At 33.7% G+C, this 24,646-nt stretch overlaps 1 protein-coding gene across 2 annotated transcripts; it reads right to left on the bottom strand.

Moving 5' to 3' along the window:
• Window positions 1-11,246: 11,246 nt before the first annotated feature.
• LOC142609472 (UPF0481 protein At3g47200-like) lies at window positions 11,247-23,089 on the bottom strand. 2 transcript variants are annotated; one of them, XM_075781057.1, is made up of 4 exons: window positions 22,971-23,089; window positions 22,797-22,864; window positions 17,270-17,544; window positions 11,247-12,862 (listed from the first exon to the last, which is right to left on the bottom strand). In XM_075781057.1, the coding sequence occupies exons 3-4, from the start codon at window positions 17,486-17,488 to the stop codon at window positions 11,543-11,545; spliced, it is 1,539 nt and encodes a 512-aa protein (XP_075637172.1). In that variant the 5' UTR covers window positions 17,489-17,544; window positions 22,797-22,864; window positions 22,971-23,089; the 3' UTR covers window positions 11,247-11,542. The 2 variants fall into 2 exon arrangements, with proteins under 2 accessions (XP_075637172.1, XP_075637173.1); XM_075781058.1 differs by lacking the exon at window positions 17,270-17,544.
• Between the last annotated feature and the right edge of the window lie 1,557 nt (window positions 23,090-24,646).

Genomic DNA, 24,646 nt, shown 5'->3' with positions numbered 1-24,646 from the left:
CATGTGGTTGAAGAAGAACGAAACAAGCAGAGCCAAAGGAGTGAAGGTGGTGATAGTTTGGAGGTGACCCAAAAAGGCACTCATATGGAGTTTGATTTTGGATGACAGAACTGGGAATGCGATTAATAGCATGAACAGCATGAAGAGCAGCTTCGCCCCAAAAAGGAGCAGGAACTTTGGCAGAGAGAAAGAGAGCACAAACAGTGTCAAGAATAAACGAAGTTTTTGTTCGGCTTTACCATTTTGTTGAGAGGTACCTGGACAAGTTAGTTGATGAACAGTGCCATAGGAATGCAAAATAGCTTGGAAAGCATATTGAGTGTACTCAAGAGCATTATCAGATCGAAAAATTTTGATACGTTTGGAAAATTGAGTTTCAACCATTTTTGCAAAATTTGAATATACTTGCAATAATTCAGAATGATGTTTCATGTTAAAAATCCAGTTATAGCAAGAGTAATCATCAACAAAGACAACAAAATATCGAGATCCACCAATACTAGATTTAGAGGAAGGTCCCCAAACATCAGAATTAATAAGGTCAAAGATATCAATGGATATTGATTCACTAGTATTGAAAGGCAAAGCTGGTTGTTTTCTTAACTGACATGAAACATAATCAAAATTTTCTGTAGACACTAAACTTAACAAACCTCTAGAAGCCAATTGTTGTACACGAGAATAAGATGCATGACCAAGTCGAGCATGCCAAAGTGCAAGGGAAGGAATAGAAGAAACTGCAGCAGCTACGACAATAGATATAAGAGCAACAAGTGGAAGATGAAGGTTGTCCACGGGAAACATACGCCCAACTCTGGGACCGGTCCCTAACTCCTGTCCCATCCTTGGATCTTGCGCAATACACCCAGAATAATCAAATATAATTCGATAACCTAACTTAGCTAATTGTCTCACAGAAAACAAATTGTAAGAAAGGTCAGGAACATTAAAGACCCTAGAAACTGAGAGGTTGGAGGTTGAAACGGAACCTATATTATAACCAGACATTGTGGAACCATTTGCTGTGCGAATAGTAAGAGGGTGTGGTACAGGTTTAAATTCAGAAAATAAGGACGAGTGAGGTGTCATATGATTGCAACAAGCAGAATCCATAAGCCAAGAGGAAGGAGACATACCAGATAAAGCTGAGAGAGAAGAGGAATAAGATGCATTACCAACCATATGAATGACATTGGCGATGATGTTTTTAAGGTCATCTGTGGACATGGTGAAAGTGCGACCTGAAGACTTAGACTGTGCAGAGATGGGAGCCATTGGTTGGACACTCTCAGTGTGAGCAACAGTGGCAGCAGAAATTAAAACAGCTGATTTATTGCGCTGATAGCAAGTCTCAATATTATGGCCAAAACGTTTGCAAAAATTGTAAAAATGTTTGCTGGATTGTTGGCGACGATTGTTGCAAAAGGAAGAAGACCTGTCCTTATTCTTCATTTAGAAGCAAAATATGCAAAAATGGATTGCAAAAATGAAATATTCGCGAAAAATTGGGTAAGGAGCACCTGGACTGCAAAAAGTCAACTTTGGCAAAAGTCAACAGTCAACGGTCAACCAGTTGAAAGTCAATGGTCAAACCCCAAAACTCAAACGATGACGTCAGCGGCTGATGCAAGCAAGTGATGTCAGTGATGTCAGTGATGACGCAACGATGGCTGACGTGGCAAGATGACGTCAGCAATGACGTCAGTTGGACGGTTGAGGCGCATGCGAGCGCGTGAAGGCGCATGCGAGTGCGTGAAGGTGCGTGACTGTTAGTTGTGGCGCGTAGGAGCGCGTGGATCAATAACCCAGCTGTGCAGTGGCGCGTGGGGTGCGTGAGCTACGAAGTAGAACCTTCTGGCGGCCCGTGGGGGTGCGTGCGGTCTCCGATGGCGTCAAGGTTTCCATGAGTTTGTAGATCGGTGTAAGACGAACTTAGTGGTACCTGCAAAAAATTGATTGGAGCAAGATGCACGGCGGTGCTGAAAAAGGCAATGGTCTTTGTAGGGTGGAACTCCTCAACGACGGTCGCTACAGGTCCGGAACCAAAAAAGGATGTTTAGAAGACATCGGTGGTTCAACGGTGAAAAGGCTGCGGCAATTACTGTGACAATGGAAGCGATGTTGAGAATGAAGTAACACCAATAAAGACAAGACTGCTAAGAGAAAGATCAGAGCAGTAGCTCTAATACCATGTTAGAAATACTGAATGCAATAGTATTTTATTTCTTACTGAAAGAATATATATGAATGCTTTGATATAGGAGGCATATGAGTGCAGTACAAGTAAATATGAGTGCAGTACAAGTAAGAGTGTAGTACAAGAATGTGTGCTAAACAAGTAAACTAGTTGGGCCTAAAACCCACAACATTATACATGTTAATACTTGTAAAGTTGCTTTACTCGATCAATTGCTTTGTTCTTAGCCTCAGTCCTTTCCTTCGTTTAGCCTCATACAATATGAACCACTTGAATGAAACCTTCTTTTCCCTCATCCTTTGAACCACAACATCAGCCTTTGAAACCTCGAATTCCCTTTCATAGAATTTCTTCCACAACTGATCTATAAAATTCTAGGAGACTCTCTAAATAGAACTGTAATTCTTATTGATAGACACAATGTCACAATACAGAGAGTACACAAAGTGAATAACATAATAGCTACTACTCCTATATATACATGAAAGAAGCAAGCTTTGCTCTGTAACTAACTCCCTAAAAGTGTGGAAGAAAACTGTTATGTAACTAAATCCCAACTAACTATACACGTGTGCTAACTACAATAACTGACTTCCAAGTGGCATGTGTAGCTCCCTTCATTGCTTCAGGTCAATGCATAAAGTCTTGGTAAAAGGGTACTACTTCTATTGTTTCCAGTACCTCTGCACTTGCTAATACTGACTTTGTAATCTTTGCTTGATCATCATACTCCTTTGTTCTGGCTGTAGTGGTCAACCTTGATCTCTATTCCTTACCTCAGAGATACCATCTTGTTGCACCTTATTTGACTGTGCTCTGTGCTTCTCAGTTTTAATATGATCAGTCACAAGGCTCAGATCTCTCCCTCGAGATTTGCAACACTTCTCCACATATATCAACTGATCAACATTGGAGTGTGGCAAAACCTTCTCGAGAATCGAAACATCACACGCTGCAAAAACCTCGACACGGCGCGTCTTGCCCACACGCCCAGCTTGCGTTAGTGTGTCTATCATCTTCTCGATCTCAAGTAAACCAGACCCAGACACAGACCCATCTTCAATTTCATTGCCCTTTTCCACCATTATTTCCGCAGCAAATTTTGATTCTTGGACATCCTTTGATTGCTATCTGATCAAGATGATCAGAACTTTCACCACTAGAAATCGTAAACGCGTTTGTAAAAGCAGAGCAGGGTTATATAGAGAGCAAAATTCTAAACAGAGTAGTCTTTTTAAGCCGGTCAAATTTATAATAGACTCACATATCACCGACTTGGTTTCCAATGGTCGAAAATACATAATGGGCTTAGCTATTAATTTGAATTTTGAAATTTGAAATTGAAGCCCAATACATGTGCTCTAGCTGTAACGCTCATCAGTTGGAGCCTCTGAGCCAGTTCTGATTGGGTTCTATGGCCCAATACAGTTAATAGCCCACGTGGTTTCAACTTTCAAATTTACGTAATAAAGACTAAAGAGTTATACTAGGAGTATTACAACTTTTAACATAATTTTATTAGAATTTGTCTACATGACGAGTTGTGAGTGTTTTGAGTGGTGGAGTTGTAGATTCACATGAATCTACTATTTTTACTCTACCAGTCATAGTTTACCATGCAGGTAAGTTGTTTTAAAATTGTGATTTTAGCAATTTTGTTACATAAATTTTCAAGTGACCTAATATCCCATTATTAGATTACTTTTTGTATGTAAAATATGAAATTAAATAAATTAAATCTAAAATTAACTAAATATATGGAGTTTTTAAAATAAATTATAACATATTAAGTAAAAAAGTTTAAGTAAATTGTAAAAAGAAAATATCTAAACCTAAGAAATACTACACAATGATAATAGTAGATTCAATATTGAAAATATTTTCATATTTAATAATTTCACCTCAACTTAGAGGGTAATGTCATAAGTATTTTCATGTATAATATAGAATGTGTCATAGAATTTAGTATACAACGGAAAAGGGCTAAACATTAAATTTTATATCTATAATTTTTCTATGGATAGATTAAATATCACCTTAAAATTCAAATTAAAGATGATGAGAGTTTTTGTTCTACAAAAAAATTATATCCAGAAGGAAAAGAAAAAAAGAAAAAGAAAAAGAAAAAAGGGTCAACTTGACCCAACCTATCATTCTATTGGCCAGGTATGAGTTGACACATTTTTTTACGAATTTATGTGGCCATTTGTTTCAACGTTTTGAGCCCAAAAAACTACTTTTTCAAAAAGCCAGCCCTTTATGTGCGTTTGGTTCAGCACAAACGCAACTTTTTGAAAAAAGTTGCATTTTGAGCGAAGGCATAAAACGCGCAATCCATTATGGAGCTCTAGAGGTTCATTTTGCCAAAAGCCAGTGCGAGTTCTAATGTATCCGTTGAAAAATCTTGGGCAATTACCAAAATACCCTTCAATAAATCTGTCCATTCTTCATTCTTCTTTCTTCGTCTTCTTCAACGCCTCTCATCAAGCTCATTCACGCCTCTCATCTCTTCCTCTGTATTTTTTTTTAAATTTTATTTGTCTAATCTGATTGTAGACGACTAAATTTCTTAGTTCGAAATAAATCAAACAAGTAAAATAGTTTCACAAATACGAATTTGTATTGATAAATGTGTGGTACAATTCTCTGTAATTACAAAAGAGTGATCCTTTGATTCGATCTCCTTGAAAGATTTATTGATTGTAATTGTGGTAATGTGATTTTGATTTGAATATAAGATATTCTTCAATTTAGCTGAGGAATGGATCGAAGATCTTTGAAACGGAATTACAATGAATCTCTGGCTATGAGCTTGTTAGAAATTCTTTGTTCTTCGTGTTCTTCGTGTTTGAAGGTTTGTGGTGGAAATTTTTCGGTGCTTTAGAGGTTTGAATCCGTAGAGCTTCACCGATTTGTGGTTTGTTGAGGTTTCTGGAGGCTTTTGAGCTTGATTCTAGTGAACTTTGAGATTTGAACGAGTAGTTTGGATGATTTTGCTTCGAATGTTGTTTGTATTCGAGGTTGAAGTTCTTGAAATTCTTGAAGGCTTTGGAGTTTGATTCCGGCAGAGCTTCTGGGTTTCTGAACTCAAGATATTTTCTTCCTTCTCTCTATTCTGTGTTTGTGTGTCCTCCTAAATGCCTTAGGAAGGCTTCTATTTATAGGAGTTTAGGGGTGGGTGAGCGACACGTGGCGGAGTCTGATTGGTGACACTTGTCACAGCTTGATTGGTCCGCTTATGTCATCGCTTACACGTGCTGGATTGCTTGTGTCATCGCTTGCACGTGCAGGGCTGCTTGTGTCATTGCTTACACGTGCTGATGCAGTTTCATGCCTTTATTTCAATGACACTTGGCAAATTTCTATTGGAGTTCGAATAATGATGGCAAAACCTAGCAGCAGTACGTGGCGCCTTGTAATTGGTTGTATTTTGGGGACTTGGTAGTATGATGTGTCAGCTTGTGATAGGTCGGAAATTTTCCCTCTCTACACTGATCAACACAAAACAATTTAAAATCAACTCAAATCCTATTGGAAAACCCATCCCAAACCCAACTCAAAATCAACCCAAAACAAAATCAACTCAAAATCAAACCCAAAATGCATAGAAAAAAAAAAATCAACTCAAAATCCAAAATCAAACCTAAAATCAACTCAAAAAAAAAAAACTCAAAATCAAACCCAAAATCCCAAAATCCTTATGTTTCAATCATCATCATCTTCTTCACCATCATCTTCTTTGGAGTGTGAAAAAAAAAAGAATAAAGAAGGAAAGACGAAATAAAGAAAAAGATGAAAAAAGAAATGCAATAGCTCTGTGGACGGATGAGTTCTTGCAGAAGAAAAAAAAAAAGAAAAAAAGAAAGAGGAAGAAGGAGAGCTCTGTGGAGTGTTCTGGAGAATGGAAGAAGTGGTTGGAGTGGCTGGGAAAAAGTGAGGAAAGAAGGAAAAAAAAGGAAAAGAGTAATACATGGGTGGAGGAGAAAAAAAGAGTGGGAAAAAAAAGAAAAAAAAAACAGGGAAAAAGAAGGAAATGTAGTAACGTGTGTGGAGGAAAAAAAAAGAGGGAAAGAAAAAGGAAAAAGAAGGGAATACTATCACAATATTTTCACAATAAATTTTAAGTGGTAAGTTATTAGCTAATATTGGTGAGAAAAAAATAATTTTCATAGAAAAAGAAAAAAATAATTTTAATAGTATGGTCAAATTAAAATCAGTATCAATTTTATCACAATATTTTCACAATAAATCTTAAGTTGTAAGTTATTATTAGCTAATATTGGTGAGAAAAAAATAATTTTTATAGAAAGAGAAAAAAATAATTTTAATAGTACGTTCAAATTAAAATCAGTATCAATCTTTATCACAATATTTTCACAATAAATCTTAAGTGGTAAGTTATTATTAGTTTATATTGGTAAGAAAAAAATAATTTTTATAGAAAGAGAAAAAAATAATTTTAATAGTACGGTCAAATTAAAATCAGTATCAATTTTTATCACAATATTTTCATAATAAATCTTAAGTGGTAAGTTATTATTAGCTAATACTGGTGAGAAAAAAATAATTTTTATAGAAAGAGAAAAAAATAATTTTAATAGTAAGTTCAGATTAAAATCAGTATTAATTTTTACTACAATATTTTCACAATAAATCTTAAGTGGTAAGTTATTATTAGCTAATATTGGTGATAAAAAAAAAATTTATAGAAAGAGAAAAAAATAATTTTAATAGTACGTTCAAATTAAAATCAGTATTAATTTTTATCACAATATTTTCATAATAAATCTTAAGTGGTAGGTTATTATTAGCTAATATTGATGAGAAAAATAATTTTTTAAAAAGAGAAAAATTGATTTAAGTATATGAAGTAGTTGATTTAAGTATGAAATAAACTTCCTTATATATACATTGTCATTTTTGGTAATTTATCTCTCAAACTGCAACTTTTATAAGTGCTAGCCAAATACTCAACTTTTTCAAAAAATACTTTTTAACAGCTTTTACCAAACACTCAGTTTTTTGAAAAAACACTTTTTCATTATGTATTTTTTTAAAAATCTACTTTTTTATTATGCACTTTCACAAAAAGCCTAACCAAACTCACCCTATATCAGGTTGATCCTTTTATTATAAAAATCATCTATCTGTGCCTATTTTTCTAATTCTATCTTCAAGCGGGTCAATATGTCCAAGTCCAATTTTAATAGGTTTACTTATTTCCCATATTCAATTAATTATTTATTTTTTACTAAAAAAAATTATTTATTTATTTAATTTTTTTTGTAAAGCTAACCAATGGAATTGAACAACCTTGTCTAAATATTGAGGAGGCAACATGACCATTTTAAAGAGTTTTAGGATCCGTTTGGTACGTGTGTTTAAATAACAATTTTTAATATATATTTTTAAAAATACGTGTAGGTGAAAAAGTATGTGAAAATACGTGTAATATTGTTTAAAAACTGAAAACATGTGTTTAAACACATGTACCAAACATGCCCTTAGTATCTAGAACATTTGTCAAATTACAATAATAAAGTGTTTGAAACTGTTGTTCCCATTCGGAAACCAAAGATAAAGAGTAAAATACGTTAAAAATGATAAAAGATGGCATATTGACTTTATTGAGTGTTATTTTATTACGTCCATTTATTATTGAACAATGCATTTAATTAAAAAAAATCTACAATACTTAAGGCTTGAAATTTCAGCTTAGAAATTAGAATAAGTTTCTGAAGCCTTTTGTGGTAATTTATGCTGAGGATTTTTTATGTGTCCTTAAAGTTTTTAAGTCTCTCATAATGCCAGACAATAGGGCCAGTAACGCAGGAGAATGTCTTATAGCTAGATGAATTATGCAACATATCCTTTTCTAAAGCATAAACTATTGCGTATCCTTAAGACACACATTAACAAAATTTTTATTTTTATTTCTATTTTTACCATTGTACACTTTTTCCACTGGAATGGCATAAACCATTTATTTATTTTATTTTTGGCATAAACCATTTTGACCCATGAATAAACGATCATCTGACATATATTTGTATGAGGATTATAATTTAGTTTTGGGCGTACCTATAAGATTCGGATAATGCTCGGCTTTAAAGCTTAGGAGCCACACGATTTGGACACGTAGTAAAAATCGGATACTTGTTGGTAGAGGCAAAGTCAGGGGTTGCTCCTCAAAAAATTAATGAGTACCGTATATAAAACCCCTTAATTGCTTTGCCTCCTGAGAAAAATCCGAAAAACAATCCTATTAGCTTACACAAGAAAAAAAACTGGGAAAGTTAGACGTGGTGGAAGCATTCATGGCACTTTTTAACCAAAACTAACATCAAAATTGTTTAAAACAAAAAGGCTAGTGTTTATTGCATACACTTGTGCAAATACACATTGCCCAAATACATCATACGTAACAGGTTTTTACTTAAAAAAACTTTTAATTATCTTCTCTCAAGATTTAGCATGTCACTATTCACCACACTTTGGAGGTTTATCCCAAAAATTTGCCTTTTTTTTTTGGCAGAGTATTTTTGAGATTTTAATATTTATTGGGGTTATTTTAGATATTATGTTATAGAATTTTTAGAAATCAAATTGGGTCCATAACAAAAATAATGGGGTAGTCGTACATTGTTCGTGTAGGTCACTACTCATGTGACAAAGAATTTCACTACCTTGGGACGATTAGAGTTACTATCATTATTTACTGGGATTTCCTTTCAAAACTCATAACACTTTCTCTTTCCAACCTTCTAGGATTAGTCAATAAAAGATTCCATTAGAATTTAAATGATAATCTAATGGCAAGGGAGTATTTGTTAGTTTCCAATACTTAGGGGGGGGGGGGGGAATTGCTCAATTTTAAAGTTTTGTGATCCAATTGTGAACTACCCAAAAAATCAAACAGAGAAAATATTTTTCCCTTTTTATTATATTATTTCTATAGTGTAACATATTGTTCATGTTCTACTGAGCGGATCTGGATCCTCTCCATTTCATTAGAAATGGAGAATGTCCAGTTAAGGGCTAAGATTGATTTAAAATAAATCTATGGTCTAAAATCTGCCACGTCATTTAAAAGCACTAACAGGAGACTTAATTGAGTAAAAAGCTAAACTAACGTTAGTTTCAACGTCTGGGTTTTCTTCTCTAACTCTCTATCCCTCTCCTATCTATTTCTCTCTGCCTCCCATCAAACTCAGCGATGGTTAGGCTTCTCCAGTTCTCCTTGCACCCACACACAGTTGTGCACCAAAAAATTTCAAAGCCCCGCCATTAAAACAACACGCATTTTTCCTTTTTTGAAAATCAAAATCTTCTCTACATCTCTGCTTTCACTCGCACCGCTCTTTCTCCTCCAAACCTCCATAGCCACTGCCTAGCATCGTCACTGGAGCTGCCGGAAATAACCAATTCCGAAAAGATCGGCCTTTGTCTGGTCAAAAATCCTCAAAATCATCTCTTATTCTCGTTGCTTCCAACCCCAAAGCCAGAAGCTTTCTTGCCGTTTCCAACATCTGATATAGCAAAAAAGTTTTCTTCTCTTCTCCTATTTATTTTTTTGTATTTTTTTACATCTTATTTGTATTTTTTCTCTTCCTGAAAATGGGTCTATCTTTTTTATGACGTTAGATTTGGCACCATAATCTTTCTTATTTTTATAACCAAATCTTACCTGAAATGATTTTATTCTGTTATGAGATGAGAACATCTGATGTTGCAAGATTTGTATGATGATGGATTTGGCTTTGCAGGTCTGTTATAGGGGTGAGATTTGGGTGTTTTTTATTTAGGGAAGAGACGGATCTAATGGGGACTTAGAGTTGGGGTTTGGAATTGTGAGTTTGGGGTTTATTGAGAGTGAGTGTGTGCAAGGAGAAGTCAGCCATGGCTGGGCTTTGTTGAGAGTGAGAAAGAAACTAAGATGAGATGAGAGGAGAGGAGAGAGCCCCCAGGAGTCAAATGAAAAAACACTTTGAAACTGGCGTTTGTTTTCCTTTGCTCCGTTAAGTCTCCTTGAAATGTTAGGTTAGTGTCTTTTAAATGATGTGGCATATTTCAAGCCATAGATTGATTTTAGTTAAATCTCAGCCCTTAACTGGACACTCTCCATTTTAAAGAGAAATGGAGAGGATCCGGATCCCTACTAAGCATGCAATTGAAGCTACAAGAATCAACTTAATTACTTATAGGAGAGTGGAAAGTAGATAAGGAATATTAATATTTTAAAGAAAATTTGTACTAGGGTTAGCATTTAACAACGTGGTTCCCTTACCATTTTTTTTTAAAATTTTTTATCAACACTTGATTTTAAAGAGTTCAGGGTTTTCAGACAATAAGTGAAACCACAATTATTTGTGTTGGTCAGGAAGACCACATGTAGGATTGAGTAAATTCTCCAACAAATGGACTTAGAAGTTGATAGTAGCAAATGGTAACAACTTGTGAATGATTTCACTCTATTTTCGTCCATAGGTGTAGGGCAAATATCAAATCAAGAAGGATTACATATATTGTGGTTTCAAATACATAGTCTCTAATTCAAAAGTTTACAGATAAAAAAAATGCATATTGACATATAAATTCATACCCAAGCATACACCTAATATGAAAGTTCATGCTTTAACAGTTTAACTACAAAACTAAATCATATAATAGGGTAATATATTGTATCAATTGTTCATCTTCAAATTTTATTACATAATAACACACTCAGGGTTCGTTTGGATAGAACTTATTACTGAAAATTGAAAACTGAAAACACTGTAGCAAAATAATTTTTAAATGTGTGAATAGTGCTGTGGGACCCATTTTTTATATTTTTTTTCTGAATAAAGTGCTTGTAGGTTTCATGAACAGTGCGTGAACAGTGAAGCTACAGTGCGTGAACAGTAAAATTGGTCTCCCTCACAGTGAAATAATGTGCATAAACAGTACCGGTTACTGTTCATGCACGTTGAGAAAAAAAATAAAAAAATAAAAAAAAGTTACAAAACGCATAATCTCAAGACGTGACCACAATAAGCTGAATCCAAACTAAGCTTCAATCCTCCTCACACTTAAAATTCTGGCAGAGATCTCAAACACACATTACATCAAATTAAGAATCGAGTACATTGTTCACACTGACTTATTTAAACGAACATGGAGTTGGACAAAAGGAAAGTAAACAAACGGAATGACATAGCCAAATAGGATGTACCAGAGGTAGAGAGGCCTATGTGAAATCCTGACAGGTACAGAACTCTTACAGGTTCTTTTATTGAACAAAAATCTGAAAAGACATAGAATCAGTGTGGTTATGGTTATTTATATTAGGGGTGGCGTTTCTTTTTACTCTTTATAATATGCCAAGAAAGAGTACACCGTTTGTACGACAGTGAGACAAAGTGCAAAGAATGCGGCAAGGAAAGCAATGACCGTCCAGGGGCTACTGAAATGTGCATGAAGGAATTGAGATATCCAGGTCATTGACTTCTTGTCGAAGTACTCTTGGATTTCAAGTTTGACTCTTTTATATATTTCGTGGTTAGGCACCAAGTCGGTGCCTATCTCATTGAAGACTAGAGCCACTTCTTGGTCGCTGCCGAGGAGGTTGCGGAGTATGCCTGCTCTCCTGAGGTCAATAACGTCTTTGGATTCATCAATAAGTGAATCAAGGAAGCATATGTAAGAGGTGATCCCAAAGTCATTTACGAAATCAGGACACATCTCGTAGGCTATCAAGTTAAAGAACATAGGCCCAGTTGAGTCATCCACTGTTATTCGAGGAAGCTGAAGGATTCCAGGGTAGAAATTCCATTTTTTGGTGAATTTTATATCTCTTAAGCAACTACTTGGGCTGGACTTCAAATGGATTCCTACCTCTTTAAGCTCCTGCACATTGCGAAATGATTGCCATTCTTCCTTGCCAGTTTCTTTATTCTGAGCAGTTTCGTCTTTCACGCCATCAAGGCCTAGAAGTCTTTTCCGCAGAAGATCAAGAAGATGGATGGCATTTTCATCAGGTGGGGGTTTTTTATCTTTCTTGTTAGGTACAGTATTCACAGTCGTACTAGGGAGTTCTTGGCGAGATTTATACACCACAGTACGTACAGATCTTATCCACCGAAGATGAAGAAGATGGATGGCATTTTCATCATTTGGGGGTTCTGTATCTTCATCTAGCATGCTGTGCTTATTGATGAAATTTTGGATCGATTCCCTCAAGTTTTCCTCCTCTGTAATATTTTTCATTAAATAGTCGAGGAGTTGATAAGGAAGTTGATTCTCTAACAAGAACAAATCTCGTTGCACAAACGCCGCTTGATCTTTTTTAATTTTGACATCTTTGAATGTGCCATTAACAATCGAGTCTATAAACTGCAATGTTGCACAGCCGTCTACAAACAACATCCAAGCAAGGTCCTCATCACTATATTTCTGTGTCACTTTCTCATCATAGTACTCCCTCAGTTCTTTGATATTATCCCTAATAATACCATACAATTCTTTAACAGTCCTGCCGGTTTTTCCAATGAATTTGTCTGCCAACATAAGCTTGTACTCCTCTGTTAGCTGATATGCAGGCTTACCATGATGGATAGGACCGAGTGATACCACTCTCGGCTCACAGTACTTTCGGTAATGCTTGTGACCTCGCAGCATTAAAACCTGATGGTTCCGCAATTTATAAATTAACATAATCAATAACAGGCACAAAATATAAGAAATTGACAATAAATAATATGTTTTTTCAACACATTGAAATGCTATATATAAAATAATTTATAATAATAAGATAAAAGTATCGTGTGCATATAGCTAGTTTGACCAAGTACTATGAATATCTCGGTCCTTTTTGGCTTTCACATCACAGATTAAATATTTATCATATGTCTCAAGACTCAACCAATGTAACAAGTACAGTGACTTATTAATCTTAGCATACAACATCCACTAAAGAAGTAATTTGTTGCCCACAATATGTCTTTCCTTGAAAAATCTTGGTTAACACCTTTGTGTTCTATGCTGCCAAATGAATAGATTAATTCAACAAGTTTATTATCAATTCCATACATAGGCAAATCTATTAACCACAATATCAAAATACTAAATCTAAGGCAACAATAATAATAATAATAATAATAAAATTAGTAAAAGCACACACAAATTTAATAATAAAGCAGAAAATCAATGAAAACATCTTTAGTGGAAAAACAATTTAAGACCAAATCCCTTAGAAAATCTACTATAAAAAAACGGTTACAACTGTTGACTTGCGAAAATTTGTATAACTAGACTCTTAATTTTAACCTCTGCAAATGCTTCATTGGCCTTCTTACCACACAGGCCCCAAGACCCTCTAGAATCATTCAATGGTGATTTCCTTCATGAACTCCTTATCTACACAAACTAGAATCTCTAGCACACTCCAATGAACCTCATTGAATATTTGCTGCAGTGATGAACTCACTGTGGTTTCAAAGAAAGGTTTATGGCACAAGGTATTATCATCGATCATCACACATTTCTATTTCTTGTTTTTGCTCTCAGCACAAGGAATTTTTTTTTTTTTTTTTTTTTTTTCTCTATATAGGCTGCTTCTAGATTTACATTTTATATATGCTGGGTTTACTAGATACAGTTTGAGACCTAGAGCAACAATTTTAAATTGAAATTTTCTATATTTAAATATCAATTGAATAATATTATATATATATATAAATTTTTTATCGATTCTTTGTGCTTTTTGAGATGCAAAATTTCTAATAAATTCTTGAATTTAGGTTATGCTATCATCTCATTTTCAATCACTTATATGAATAATCGATCATAACTAGGATTTTATCAATGTTAATCTTGAAAAACTTCTTTATATAGAAACAACTATAATAAGTGTTGTCAATAAAATTCTATAAGAAACACATACATTTAGTAAAGAATCTAGTCTTTTTTATATAATCATTAATTGTGGTATCACATGCCTAATTCATTATGATTATTTCATGTTATTTATTTGGTGTATTGATTCAATTTCAATATTTTATATATTTTTAATGTATTTATTTTTCATGTATGATACTTTCATCTAATTTTTTATGTTGATTTAAAAATATATATATTTCAAATCAACACTCTCTCTCTCTCTCTCTCCAAATTGATAGTTGGGTAAATTACAAAGTTGAACCCTATTCTTTATATCAGATCTCAATTTGATCCCTAACTTTTCAATTGTGTCAATTTAGTCCGCAACATTTTCAGTGTCGTGTCAACTTAGTCCCTACCGTCATCACATGGATGGAAAAAGCTAATGTGTCAAATGAAACAATAAAAAATTATTTTTCATGTCATATCATTTTCCAACTGTACTATCATGTCAGTTTTTTTTAATAAAAAAATTAAATTAAAACTTAGACACGTACACACCAGAATTCCTAAAATCATTAACTCATCTTCATCTTCATCTTTTCTCCTCCCCCCCCCCCCTCCCCCTTCCCTTCACTCTCGTTAGCCACCACCGGGAAACATATTCCTTGCCACAACAGAGCAAACACCCACAGCCTAAAAAAAAAAAAACTCTCTCTTGAACCACCACCACCACCACAACACCACCATTGTCGCTTAGATCGTTCTTGGCACCGCCGCTTAGCTCAATCTCGAAACCTTTGCTTTCCTCAGCCTTGGAGTGTGAATCGAAGCTCTGCCCAACAAATGGGTCTTCTTCAACCCACGTGAATAACAAGAATATTTCTAGTGGAACGTCTTTCACAATCCTTGGAGAGATAGTTCACTAATAGACCGAGGGATAAGTAATTCGACTCATTCACATCTAGATCATGAATGTTTGGAATCCATATTATGCAAGGAGACATTGCTTTTGCTAATTCGAATTGAAGGGTGATATAAAATCGGTCTATTTTTTTTTTTTTTTTGGTCTTTGATGATGCCATGCCATGGTGGTAGGATGGGTCTTTGGTTAGACTAAATGGTGGCTGGCTGGGTATTTGGTGGTGTCGTCGTGTCGTGATGTGGGATTCTTGGTGGTTTTGGGTCTTTGGTTCTACTGGTTTTGTTTGTTGGTGGTACAACATAGAGAGAGAATTAAATAAGCTTATCAGAATTGGTTCTTATTTCAATATTCTTCTTGGTTAGTTTTCTAAATGCTTATGAGAATTGGCCGGTTTCTCCTAGTTAATTGGTTCTAAGATTGAAGTGGATTTATGGAGTAGGTGCACTTGTGAATACTCTAGCTATATGATGTGTTGTTAATCCAGCACAAGAAGATAATACTCCTTTCTTAGAAACAGTGAAGGAAGAGTCTACTCTTAGCATGGTTGTTGGGGTAGCAAGGTTCCTTGCCAGGAGGGAGATCTTCCACCACCAACGAGAGAGAGGGAGAAGAGATAGATGAGTTAAATGATTTTAGGGATTTTGGTGATGACATCTCTAAATTTTAATTTTTTTTTGTTTTTTTATTTATTTAAAATTTGACGTAGAGGTATAACTAGCAAATGAAGTGGCATAGAAAACAATTTTTTATTGTTCCGTTTAACACATCAATTTTTTCCATCCAAGAGATAACGACAGAAACTATATTGACACAATCCTAAAAAGGTTGAAGACTAAATTGACACAACAGAAATGTTAAGGACTAAATTGAGATATGGTGTAAAGGATAGGGACCAACTTTGTAATTTATCCTTGATAGTTTTAGCAGACAATTATAATTAAAAAAAAATATTTAAAAGTTAAATAAACACTAACTCAATATAAAATTATAATATCATAAGGATAAGATAAACGTTACAACATATAAAAATAGAATCTAATTTATGAACGCACTATTCTTTCACTTAACAATATAATGATTCAATGGCCTTAACTTGTGCCAAAAAAAATGAATTCAAAACATAACTAATACTAACTAAATCAAGATCAATTTCATATGGATAATCCAATATCATAAATTTGGCATAAAATTTAATAAAATAAATGAAGAATTTCACTTTAAAAAAATAGTTTTCTAGTACCTTGAGGAAGATGAAGCAAGTCCAAGAAAATTGAAATATCTAATTTCCAACTTTGATTTTGGTGTTGAGGGATAGAGAGATTGTTTTGGTGCGTGGTCATGTGTGAGATTTTGTGGCTTATGTTGATAATGTAATCTATGGGATATTTGTTACAAAAATTAAAACCTCTAGCTATTAGAGGAAATTAATCATCAATGATTATTTGACTTTACTCACAATTTTGGAGCTTTTATCTAAACGGCAAAACTTAGAGCCAATTCAATGTATTAGGGGTGTACATCAAATCCGATCACTCGACCCACTAGCTCCACTCGCTTAAAACCAAACTGACCACCGCCTGAATCGATACTTGCGGCAGTCGACGGCATGTGATCTCCTCCAAAACCTGACAGGAGCTGGTCAAGTGTCAGGTGTTCCCTCTAAAACCCGATTTAAACCGACTCAATAGTCCCTCCACCCAAAAATCTTAGAACACATTAGAATCCTCCATTTCTACCAAATGTTTGGCCTAGATTTGAAGAAAATACAATGATCTCTACCCTAATCTCTGGCGAGATCTGGCCAATATCTCATGATCCCCACCTAGATCTTGCTGAGATCTGAAGATTTTGATGAGATCCCTCCTAGCACCATGGCCTTCTCAATTTCAACCGAAACCAACTCAATTTGAACCAATTTGATCACCGTTTCAGTCGACGCCGGGCTCTCCCATCTGCCACCCCGACAGAGTTAAGTCGGTTCCAGGTTAGGCACAAACCCAACTCGGACCGATCTGTGGACAGCCCTACTATGTATATACACATCGTAAAAACCGTATAGAATTTTCTTATATATAGTTAAAATACTTAGTTACAAATAAGGAATTAAATCACTAGAGAATGGAGAAATAAATCATAACTAGTGGAAATAAATATTTTGTAACAACTATTCTGACTTAATGGGATATGAAATGAATAGCCGAATAGGACTTTTTTTTTTTTGAGAAACACGAATAGCACTAAATTAATAAAAGGACTATTTTACTTTTATTATAATGCATTAACACAACCTTTCGTATCTTTGGTGTTGTTCCTAGTTGCACTTTGGCTTGCGCCTCCTTTAATTTCTTAAACTTCTCTTCCTTGGAACTGGTACTGCCTCTCTCTTGGATTCTAATAGTCAGCTTATGGGTTTCTTCAGCGACAATGACAGGTTGATCATTGTCTCTGCTTGATTCACCAGCTTCTTTTCTCGAAGGGAACTCCTCCACGGAAATTTCGTGCGCCATTCCGGCCTTGGTGAGTGTTTACAAAAACAAGGTAGCTTATAATTGGTATGATTAACCTATTGATCAAATACTAAGCATTATATTTTGGCCAAGTGAACATGGAAACTTTAGCTTGAAGCATTTAGAGTCTTAACATTATTCATATACCAAGTATGGAATCAAATGGTATACACTTTTGTGCACTAATAACTTCTTTAACGAGTTTATCAAAAAAAAAAAAAAAAAATCTTTAACTACTCAAGTTTGTTGAAGCTGTGTATGAGAACGAAAAAAGCTATTTTCTCACCTTTTACAAAACAAGCTTGTTATTTGATTTACGAATTTGAAATCGTGCACTTCCAATAAGTTAACAATTTGTCTAGAGAGTCGTATATTTTGCCACAACTTACACATATATAAACTTAAAATTGAATTATAACACTTACATATGGGTTCCATCACTGGTATGAGGTGAAAAGTATCTACACTATGTTAGAATATTTTCATGAATGTCCAATCACCACTTAATGCATATGCAAGCTATGAAAAAGCGTGTTCTTAACCTTTTTCATAAACTAATGGTTGTACCTTCATTTTTATGCAGTTGGCTGGTTGTTTATTTTATTTTATTTTTTTATACAAGATATAATTTCTTCTCTAACATAAATTAAGTGTATATGTGTGAAGCTTCTTTCTAGAGATTTGAACACTGACTCTTGTCCCCACACCCCACAAGCATTTATATTTGTAAAGTGACCATCGCACCAAGGGGATGCGGTAGCAGGCTGGTTGTTATTAATATTTGATATACATTCACTTTTATTTGTTATGTTTCCTCCAATGGACCAGTGGCTAAGGGACCAAGTGGCCATGCCACTAATGTGCATAAAATATATAAAATAAAGTACTCTCATATTTGCATATTTAGTTTTACTTTTATGTTATTTTGTGATTGACTATGAATTTTCTTTGTTTTTTAGGTGGGAAAAAAAAAAAAAAAGCTTTACATGCTAATGGGTTTTATCTAAGGGATATCGATAAACTCTAATTTAAGTAGGTTGAACCCAACTCAAACTTAGAGACCTACAAGATGTGGAGAAGCCTCATCAATTAAGAAAAGAAGCCAATTGGAGAAAAATATTTAAAAAAAAAGTCAAAATTCGTATTCAGTCACGACTAAGCTTGACATTTTTTTATGAGAAAAAAACTTAGGCATAGTACATGGAGTTCCTTAATTAAATTCAAACACGTGATCGCATTGACAAATAAAATACAAACAATGTTATCTTTTATCTTTACTAAGGATAATTAATTACCACCGCGCACCCTTGGTGCCGTGGTTACTCCACAATTGTAAATGCTTGTGGGGTGTGGGAGGTAAGGGATAGAGTTCAAGTCTCCAGGAGGGAGTTTTACACATATATACACTTAAATTAGACTAGAGTAGAAATTCTATATATCTTGTATCAAAAAAATACTAAGAATAATTAATTCAATGCAATTAATTTTACCAAGAATTTGGATGTTTTGCTATTATTTATCCATATTTTAATTTAACTTTTATAATTTAAGCATGTGCAAATTAAGAACTATTGATACTTTATTTAAAATAATGATGTTGACAATTTAGAAAAAATAACACCTATGGATGCTCTTTATGAAACTTCATTTTTCTAAGAACATCTTAAGGATCTCCAAGGACAAGTTCTATTGTAAATAATTTAGTTGTTTACATTAAAAAAAAAAATTCTAAACTTTTTATATACGATACTTTTTTTTTGTTGATAAATTTAATAGTTATAATGGGGGAGATAAACTTGGATCATAGACATTTCAATTCAAAACGCCAAGAGGTGCCAGTTGAGCTACAAAATTCTTAACATATATATATTAATACTTGATTATTTTAATTCTCTAAAAGAGTGTTGATTACAAGTTTAATTGAGATATTTAATTTAGTAATTTTTTAAAAATTTTATTTCCTTTTATACCTACTTAGTAACATCATAATATATAATTGATTAACGATACATCTTAGCACATATTTATTACGATTGATAAACGCTTTTTGTTCAACATCTGCTGATTTGTAAAATATTTCATTTATATCTTGAACTATCTCCATACTTTATATATATATATATATATATATATATATATATATATATATATATATATATATATATATATATATATATATATCTAATCTATCACATTTTACTTTGAGTCCTTATATGATAAATTTTTTACTCCACTGTCACACACCACTACTACCAACGGGCATGGTTTACAGCAGCATTTCCTAAAGAAAGGAGAAAGCATGTTACACTTTTTTAATTATTAAGTTTGGCATAAGCTGGGATTAAAAAAAAAAAGGCATAAGCTCTTTTGCAATAAAAGTTTTGATCGATTGAACTTAAAATAGAAGTCACGGTTATCTTTTCTCAAAAAGAGGTAAAGAAATAGGATGCTGCTTCAGATTTCAGACACTGAGAACAAATGTAATAGACGAGAGATCAACCGTGAAGCTGGTGGAATAATGAAAAATCATGTACAATATAATAAAAGTTTGGTCTTAAAAATCATGGTCATGACCAAATGCCCACATTGTCTTTATGCCAAATGGCTACCCTTCATTAAAGAACTTGATAAACTACATAATTCCAATCAACTAATGTGATTTCAAATTAAATTCTGGATTTTAAAAAGAGTAAAAGTATAAATATTTTAATCTTTTCATGCCACTCCCTCAACGTGGATACTATTAACTAAAAGTTGTAGAAACATCACATGCCATGACTATTAACATAACTTTACCACAACTTGCTCATCAAAAAAAAAAATAAAAAAAACCTTTACCACAACTTGTCTACACGATGAGTTTTGAGTGGTGGAGTTGTAAATCTACATGAATCTACCATTTTTGCTCTACTACTCACAGTTTGCCATCAGGTAAGTTGTTTTAAAAATTATGGTCTCAGCAAATTTGTTACATAGCTCTCAAGTGACCCAATATCGCATTATTAGATCACTTGTTGTGTGTAAATAATGAAATGAAATGAAATCTAATAAGTTTAAGTAAGTTGTAAAAAGAAAATATCTAAACCGGTTTAGATATTTGAAAAGCCCATTTTCTCCCATTGTGTAGTATTTCTTAGGTACCTAAGAAATACTACACAATGGGAGAAAATGGGCTTTTGGCCCCCCCCCCCCTTTTTTTTAAAGTTAAAAAATCCAACATTTTGCTCCCTTTCCCAAACTAATTAGGGAAATGCCTCTGTTTTGAAACTCAATTTTCTCAAAATCGAGTTTCAATGTAAAACTCGATTTGTAGAAAATCAAGTATTGGGTGATCAAACTAAAAAAAAAAAAAAACTTGCATGGAACTCGAGTTCATGGAGCTCAAGTTCTATTGAAAATGCCGCTATAGAGTTTTAAAATGCCACTATAGGGCTCCCTGAACGCATCTATAGGTATGGGGCGATCAAAATTAAAAAAACTTGCATTGATAAACTTGAGTTCCATTAAAACGCCATTATAGAGCTCCCTGAGAGCTATAGGTATTGAATGATCAAATTAAAAAAAAAAAAAAAAACTTGCATAGATGAACTCGAGTTCCATTAGTGGCGTTTTAAAACCCTATAACGGTGTTTTAAATGGAACTCGAGCTCCATGAACTCGAGTTCCATGCAATTTTTTTTTTTTTTTTAAAGTTTGATCGCCCCATACTTGATTTTCTACAAATCAAATTTTACATTGAAACTTGATAGAAAATCGAGTTTCAAAATAAGGGCATGTCCCTAATTAGTTTGGGAAAGGGGGCAAAACGCTGGTTTTTTTGCACGAAAAGGGCATTTGCCCATTTTGACCCTACACAATGATAATAGTAGATTCAATGTTGAAAATATTTTCATATTTAATAATTTCACCACAACTTGGGTAATGTCATAAGTTTTTTAATGTATAATATAGAATTGTGTCAGATAATTTTATGTCTATAATTTTTCTATAGATAGATTGAATTTTGCCTTAAAATTCAGATCGAAGATGATGAGAGTTTTTGTTTTACAAAAAAAAAAATTATATTCAGAATGAAAGGCAAAAAAAAAAAAAGGGTAAAATGACCCAACCTATCATTCTACTGGCCCAAGTACGAGTTGACACATTTTTTCCTGAGTTTATAAGTTCGATCCTTTTATTATAAAAATCATCTATTTGTGCATATTTTTTTAATTCTATGTTCGAGCAAGTTAATAAGTCCAAGTCCAATTTTAATAGGTTTACTTATTGCCTAATCTCATTTTTTTTTTTTTTTTTTTTTGGGTTGTAAAGCTAACCAATGGAATTGAAAAACCTTGTCGAAATATTGAGGAGGCGACAAGACCATTCTAAATGTCCTTTTTTCCAAGCAAAAACTAAATCAATTAAGCTAGTACAAAAATAATGTATGTAAACAGGGACTGGATAGTGGATACACCTAATATATCAAAAAGTCATTACCCATGGATAAAGATAAAGACCATTTCGAGATTAAAAAATAAAAGACTTTAATAATGGATTTGAAATTGTAATCTCCTATTGCTTTATCTTTCATAGCATGCAATCCATAATGAAGCCAAGCAATGCCCAAAGACTCCTGTCCCTCCCAAACTTGAAATTTCCACTTCAAAATAATTCCAAGGAGGACGAAGTTATATTCGATGTGGATAATACCTTTACAATAATGCCTTCAACTTCATCCCTTGTCGCTTTGGGGTGGCCTATGCTAGAGGTGTACACGGTTTAGTTCGGTTGGTTTTGGAGAGGTTTTTTGCACCACGCCTATAGGGTGCGGTTTCACCCTATGCTTGATCGCACCTCACTTTTGGAAGGTAAGAACCGGTCTACACAAAGTGCGGTTAATCTTGGCGGCTCAGTGCGGTTCGTTCGGTTATATGGGTTGGACTTTTAAAAATTACTATTCTAAGTAACCTTTAACTAAAACATAGGGTCATACACTAATTTTAATAACATATAAGTAAACAAAAACCATAAACACAGCTTACTTAGTGCTAAAATCACAACTACAAGACAATCAACTAAAACCATAATAGCATGATATAATAAACTAAAATCACAACTGTTAATCAATCAATAGCATAAATAATAAACTAAAATCACAATAGTATAATCAATCAATAGGATGATTAACAAATAAATTTACAATCTTTGAACCCTTCAAACAAAATCAAACAGCATAGAAAAAAAAAATCAAACATTAGTGAACTCAAAAAAAAAAAAATCAAACATTAGTGAACTCAAAAAAAAAAAAAATAGTATGAGAAAATACCCAAGAACTCTTTAAGCCTTTGGGATTTAGTCCTTTACTAGGCTAAAGCTGAATCTCTTAAATTACCCCTGAAATTACAAGAAAATAATGCCAAAAAAAAAAAATTACAACCAACAAGAAACATTCAAAGAATTCAAAATAAAACCAAAAGAAAATTAGGGGTTAGGGTATTACCAAAGACAGAACTATATAGTGGCAGAGCCACGGTGGAGAATGGAGATGATAAGGAGACTGGCTGAGAGGAAAATCTTTCTTTGTGAGAGAGATCCTGAGAATTAGAGACGAGTTTTGATGAGAGTGTGAGACTGAGAGCTTGTGTTCTTAAAGAGTAGAAGGTTAGGTCATAGGTGGGACTGGGAGGCTAAGATTGAGAATTTGAGAGGGAAAAACTACTGTTTGCTTGGCAGGATTAGGGTATGGAAAAAAATTATGTGACTGAGGGAAAAAGATTAAAGAAAAATAGTTAGGTGAGAGCCTGAGAATCTAAGGGGGTATTTGGAACATGCACTTAAAAACTAAAAACATGGGTTTAAAAACATGTATGGAAATATGTGTGGGTGAAAAAAGTGTATAGAAGTACGTATAATGTTGTTTAAAAACTGAAAACATGTCTTTTTGTGGGTGTACCAAACGGAGCCTGAGATTGAGAGGGAAACTTTACTACTTATTCGGCAGGATTAGGGGTTGGAAGAAAATGAATGTGATTGAGCTGAGTGATTGAGTGAGTTGAGTCTAAGAGCAAAAGTCTAAAAGAGAGAGAAAGAGACACGTTAGAGTCTAACTCTGTCAGGGTACATGTGTGGTTGAGAGTAAACAAGAAAAAAAAAATTACACAGGGACTTAAACACTAACCAAAGATGGCATCGTTTTTTTTTTTTTTTTGACGGAAATGGTAGAACTATATTAATCAAAAGGAAACAAACAAAAGAAAGAAAGAAAGAAAAAAACACAAAACATAGCCTGGCCTAGGGCCCAGGACCTTTACAATCAAAGGACAGCCATGAGAAAAACAATGGACTTATAGCTCCAGAAACCTCCAAGGCTTGTTTTTTTATTTATTTATTTATTTATTTTTTATTTTAATGCGAGACAGCTTAGACAAGACTTGAGTAAGACTATTCAAACTTTAGGAGTGACACACGCTAACATTTTTTAATTTTTGAAAGGCACACTAACGTTATATTTTTTTAACATGCATTTGCAAACTAAAAATATGTATGAAAATACGTGCGGGTAAAAAAAAGTGTATTGTTGTTTAAAAACTGAAAACATGTGTTTGAATGGGTGTACAAACACCCATTCGTTTTTTTTTTTTTTGACGGAAATGGTAGAACTATATTAATCAAAAGGAAACAAACAAAAGAAAGAAAGAAAGAAAAAAACACAAAACATAGCCTGGCCCAGGGCCCAGGACCTTTACAATCAAAGGACAGCCATGAGAAAAACAATGGACTTATAGCTCCAGAAACCTCCAAGGCTTGTTTTTTTTTTTTTTTTAAATTTTATTTTAATGCGAGACAGCTTAGACAAGACTTGAGTAAGACTATTCAAACTTTAGGAGTGACACACGCTAACATTTTTTAATTTTTGAGAGGCACACTAACGTTATATTTTTTTAACATGCATTTGCAAACTAAAAATATGTATGAAAATACGTGCGGGTAAAAAAAAAGTGTATTGTTGTTTAAAAATTGAAAACATGTGTTTGAATGGGTGTACAAACACCCATTCGTTTTTTTTTTTTTTTGACGGAAATGGTAGAACTATATTAATCAAAAGGAAACAAACAAAAGAAAGAAAGAAAGAAAAAAACACAAAACATAGCCTGGCCCAGGGCCTAGGACCTTTAC

Source organism: Castanea sativa, chromosome 9, assembly GCF_040712315.1.
Source record: "Castanea sativa cultivar Marrone di Chiusa Pesio chromosome 9, ASM4071231v1".
Classification (NCBI taxonomy): Eukaryota; Viridiplantae; Streptophyta; class Magnoliopsida; order Fagales; family Fagaceae; genus Castanea; species Castanea sativa.
This window is presented reverse-complemented; position numbering and strand designations above follow the sequence as displayed.

Coding starts and splice junctions, on each gene's coding strand:
- LOC142609472 (XM_075781057.1), bottom strand. CDS start 17,488: ATGGCGCACGAAATTTCCGTGGAGGAGTTCCCTTCGAGAAAAGAAGCT. Junction 12,863..17,269: donor CAACACCAAAGATACGAAAG/GTTGTGTTAATG, acceptor CGGAACCATCAG/GTTTTAATGCTGCGAGGTCA.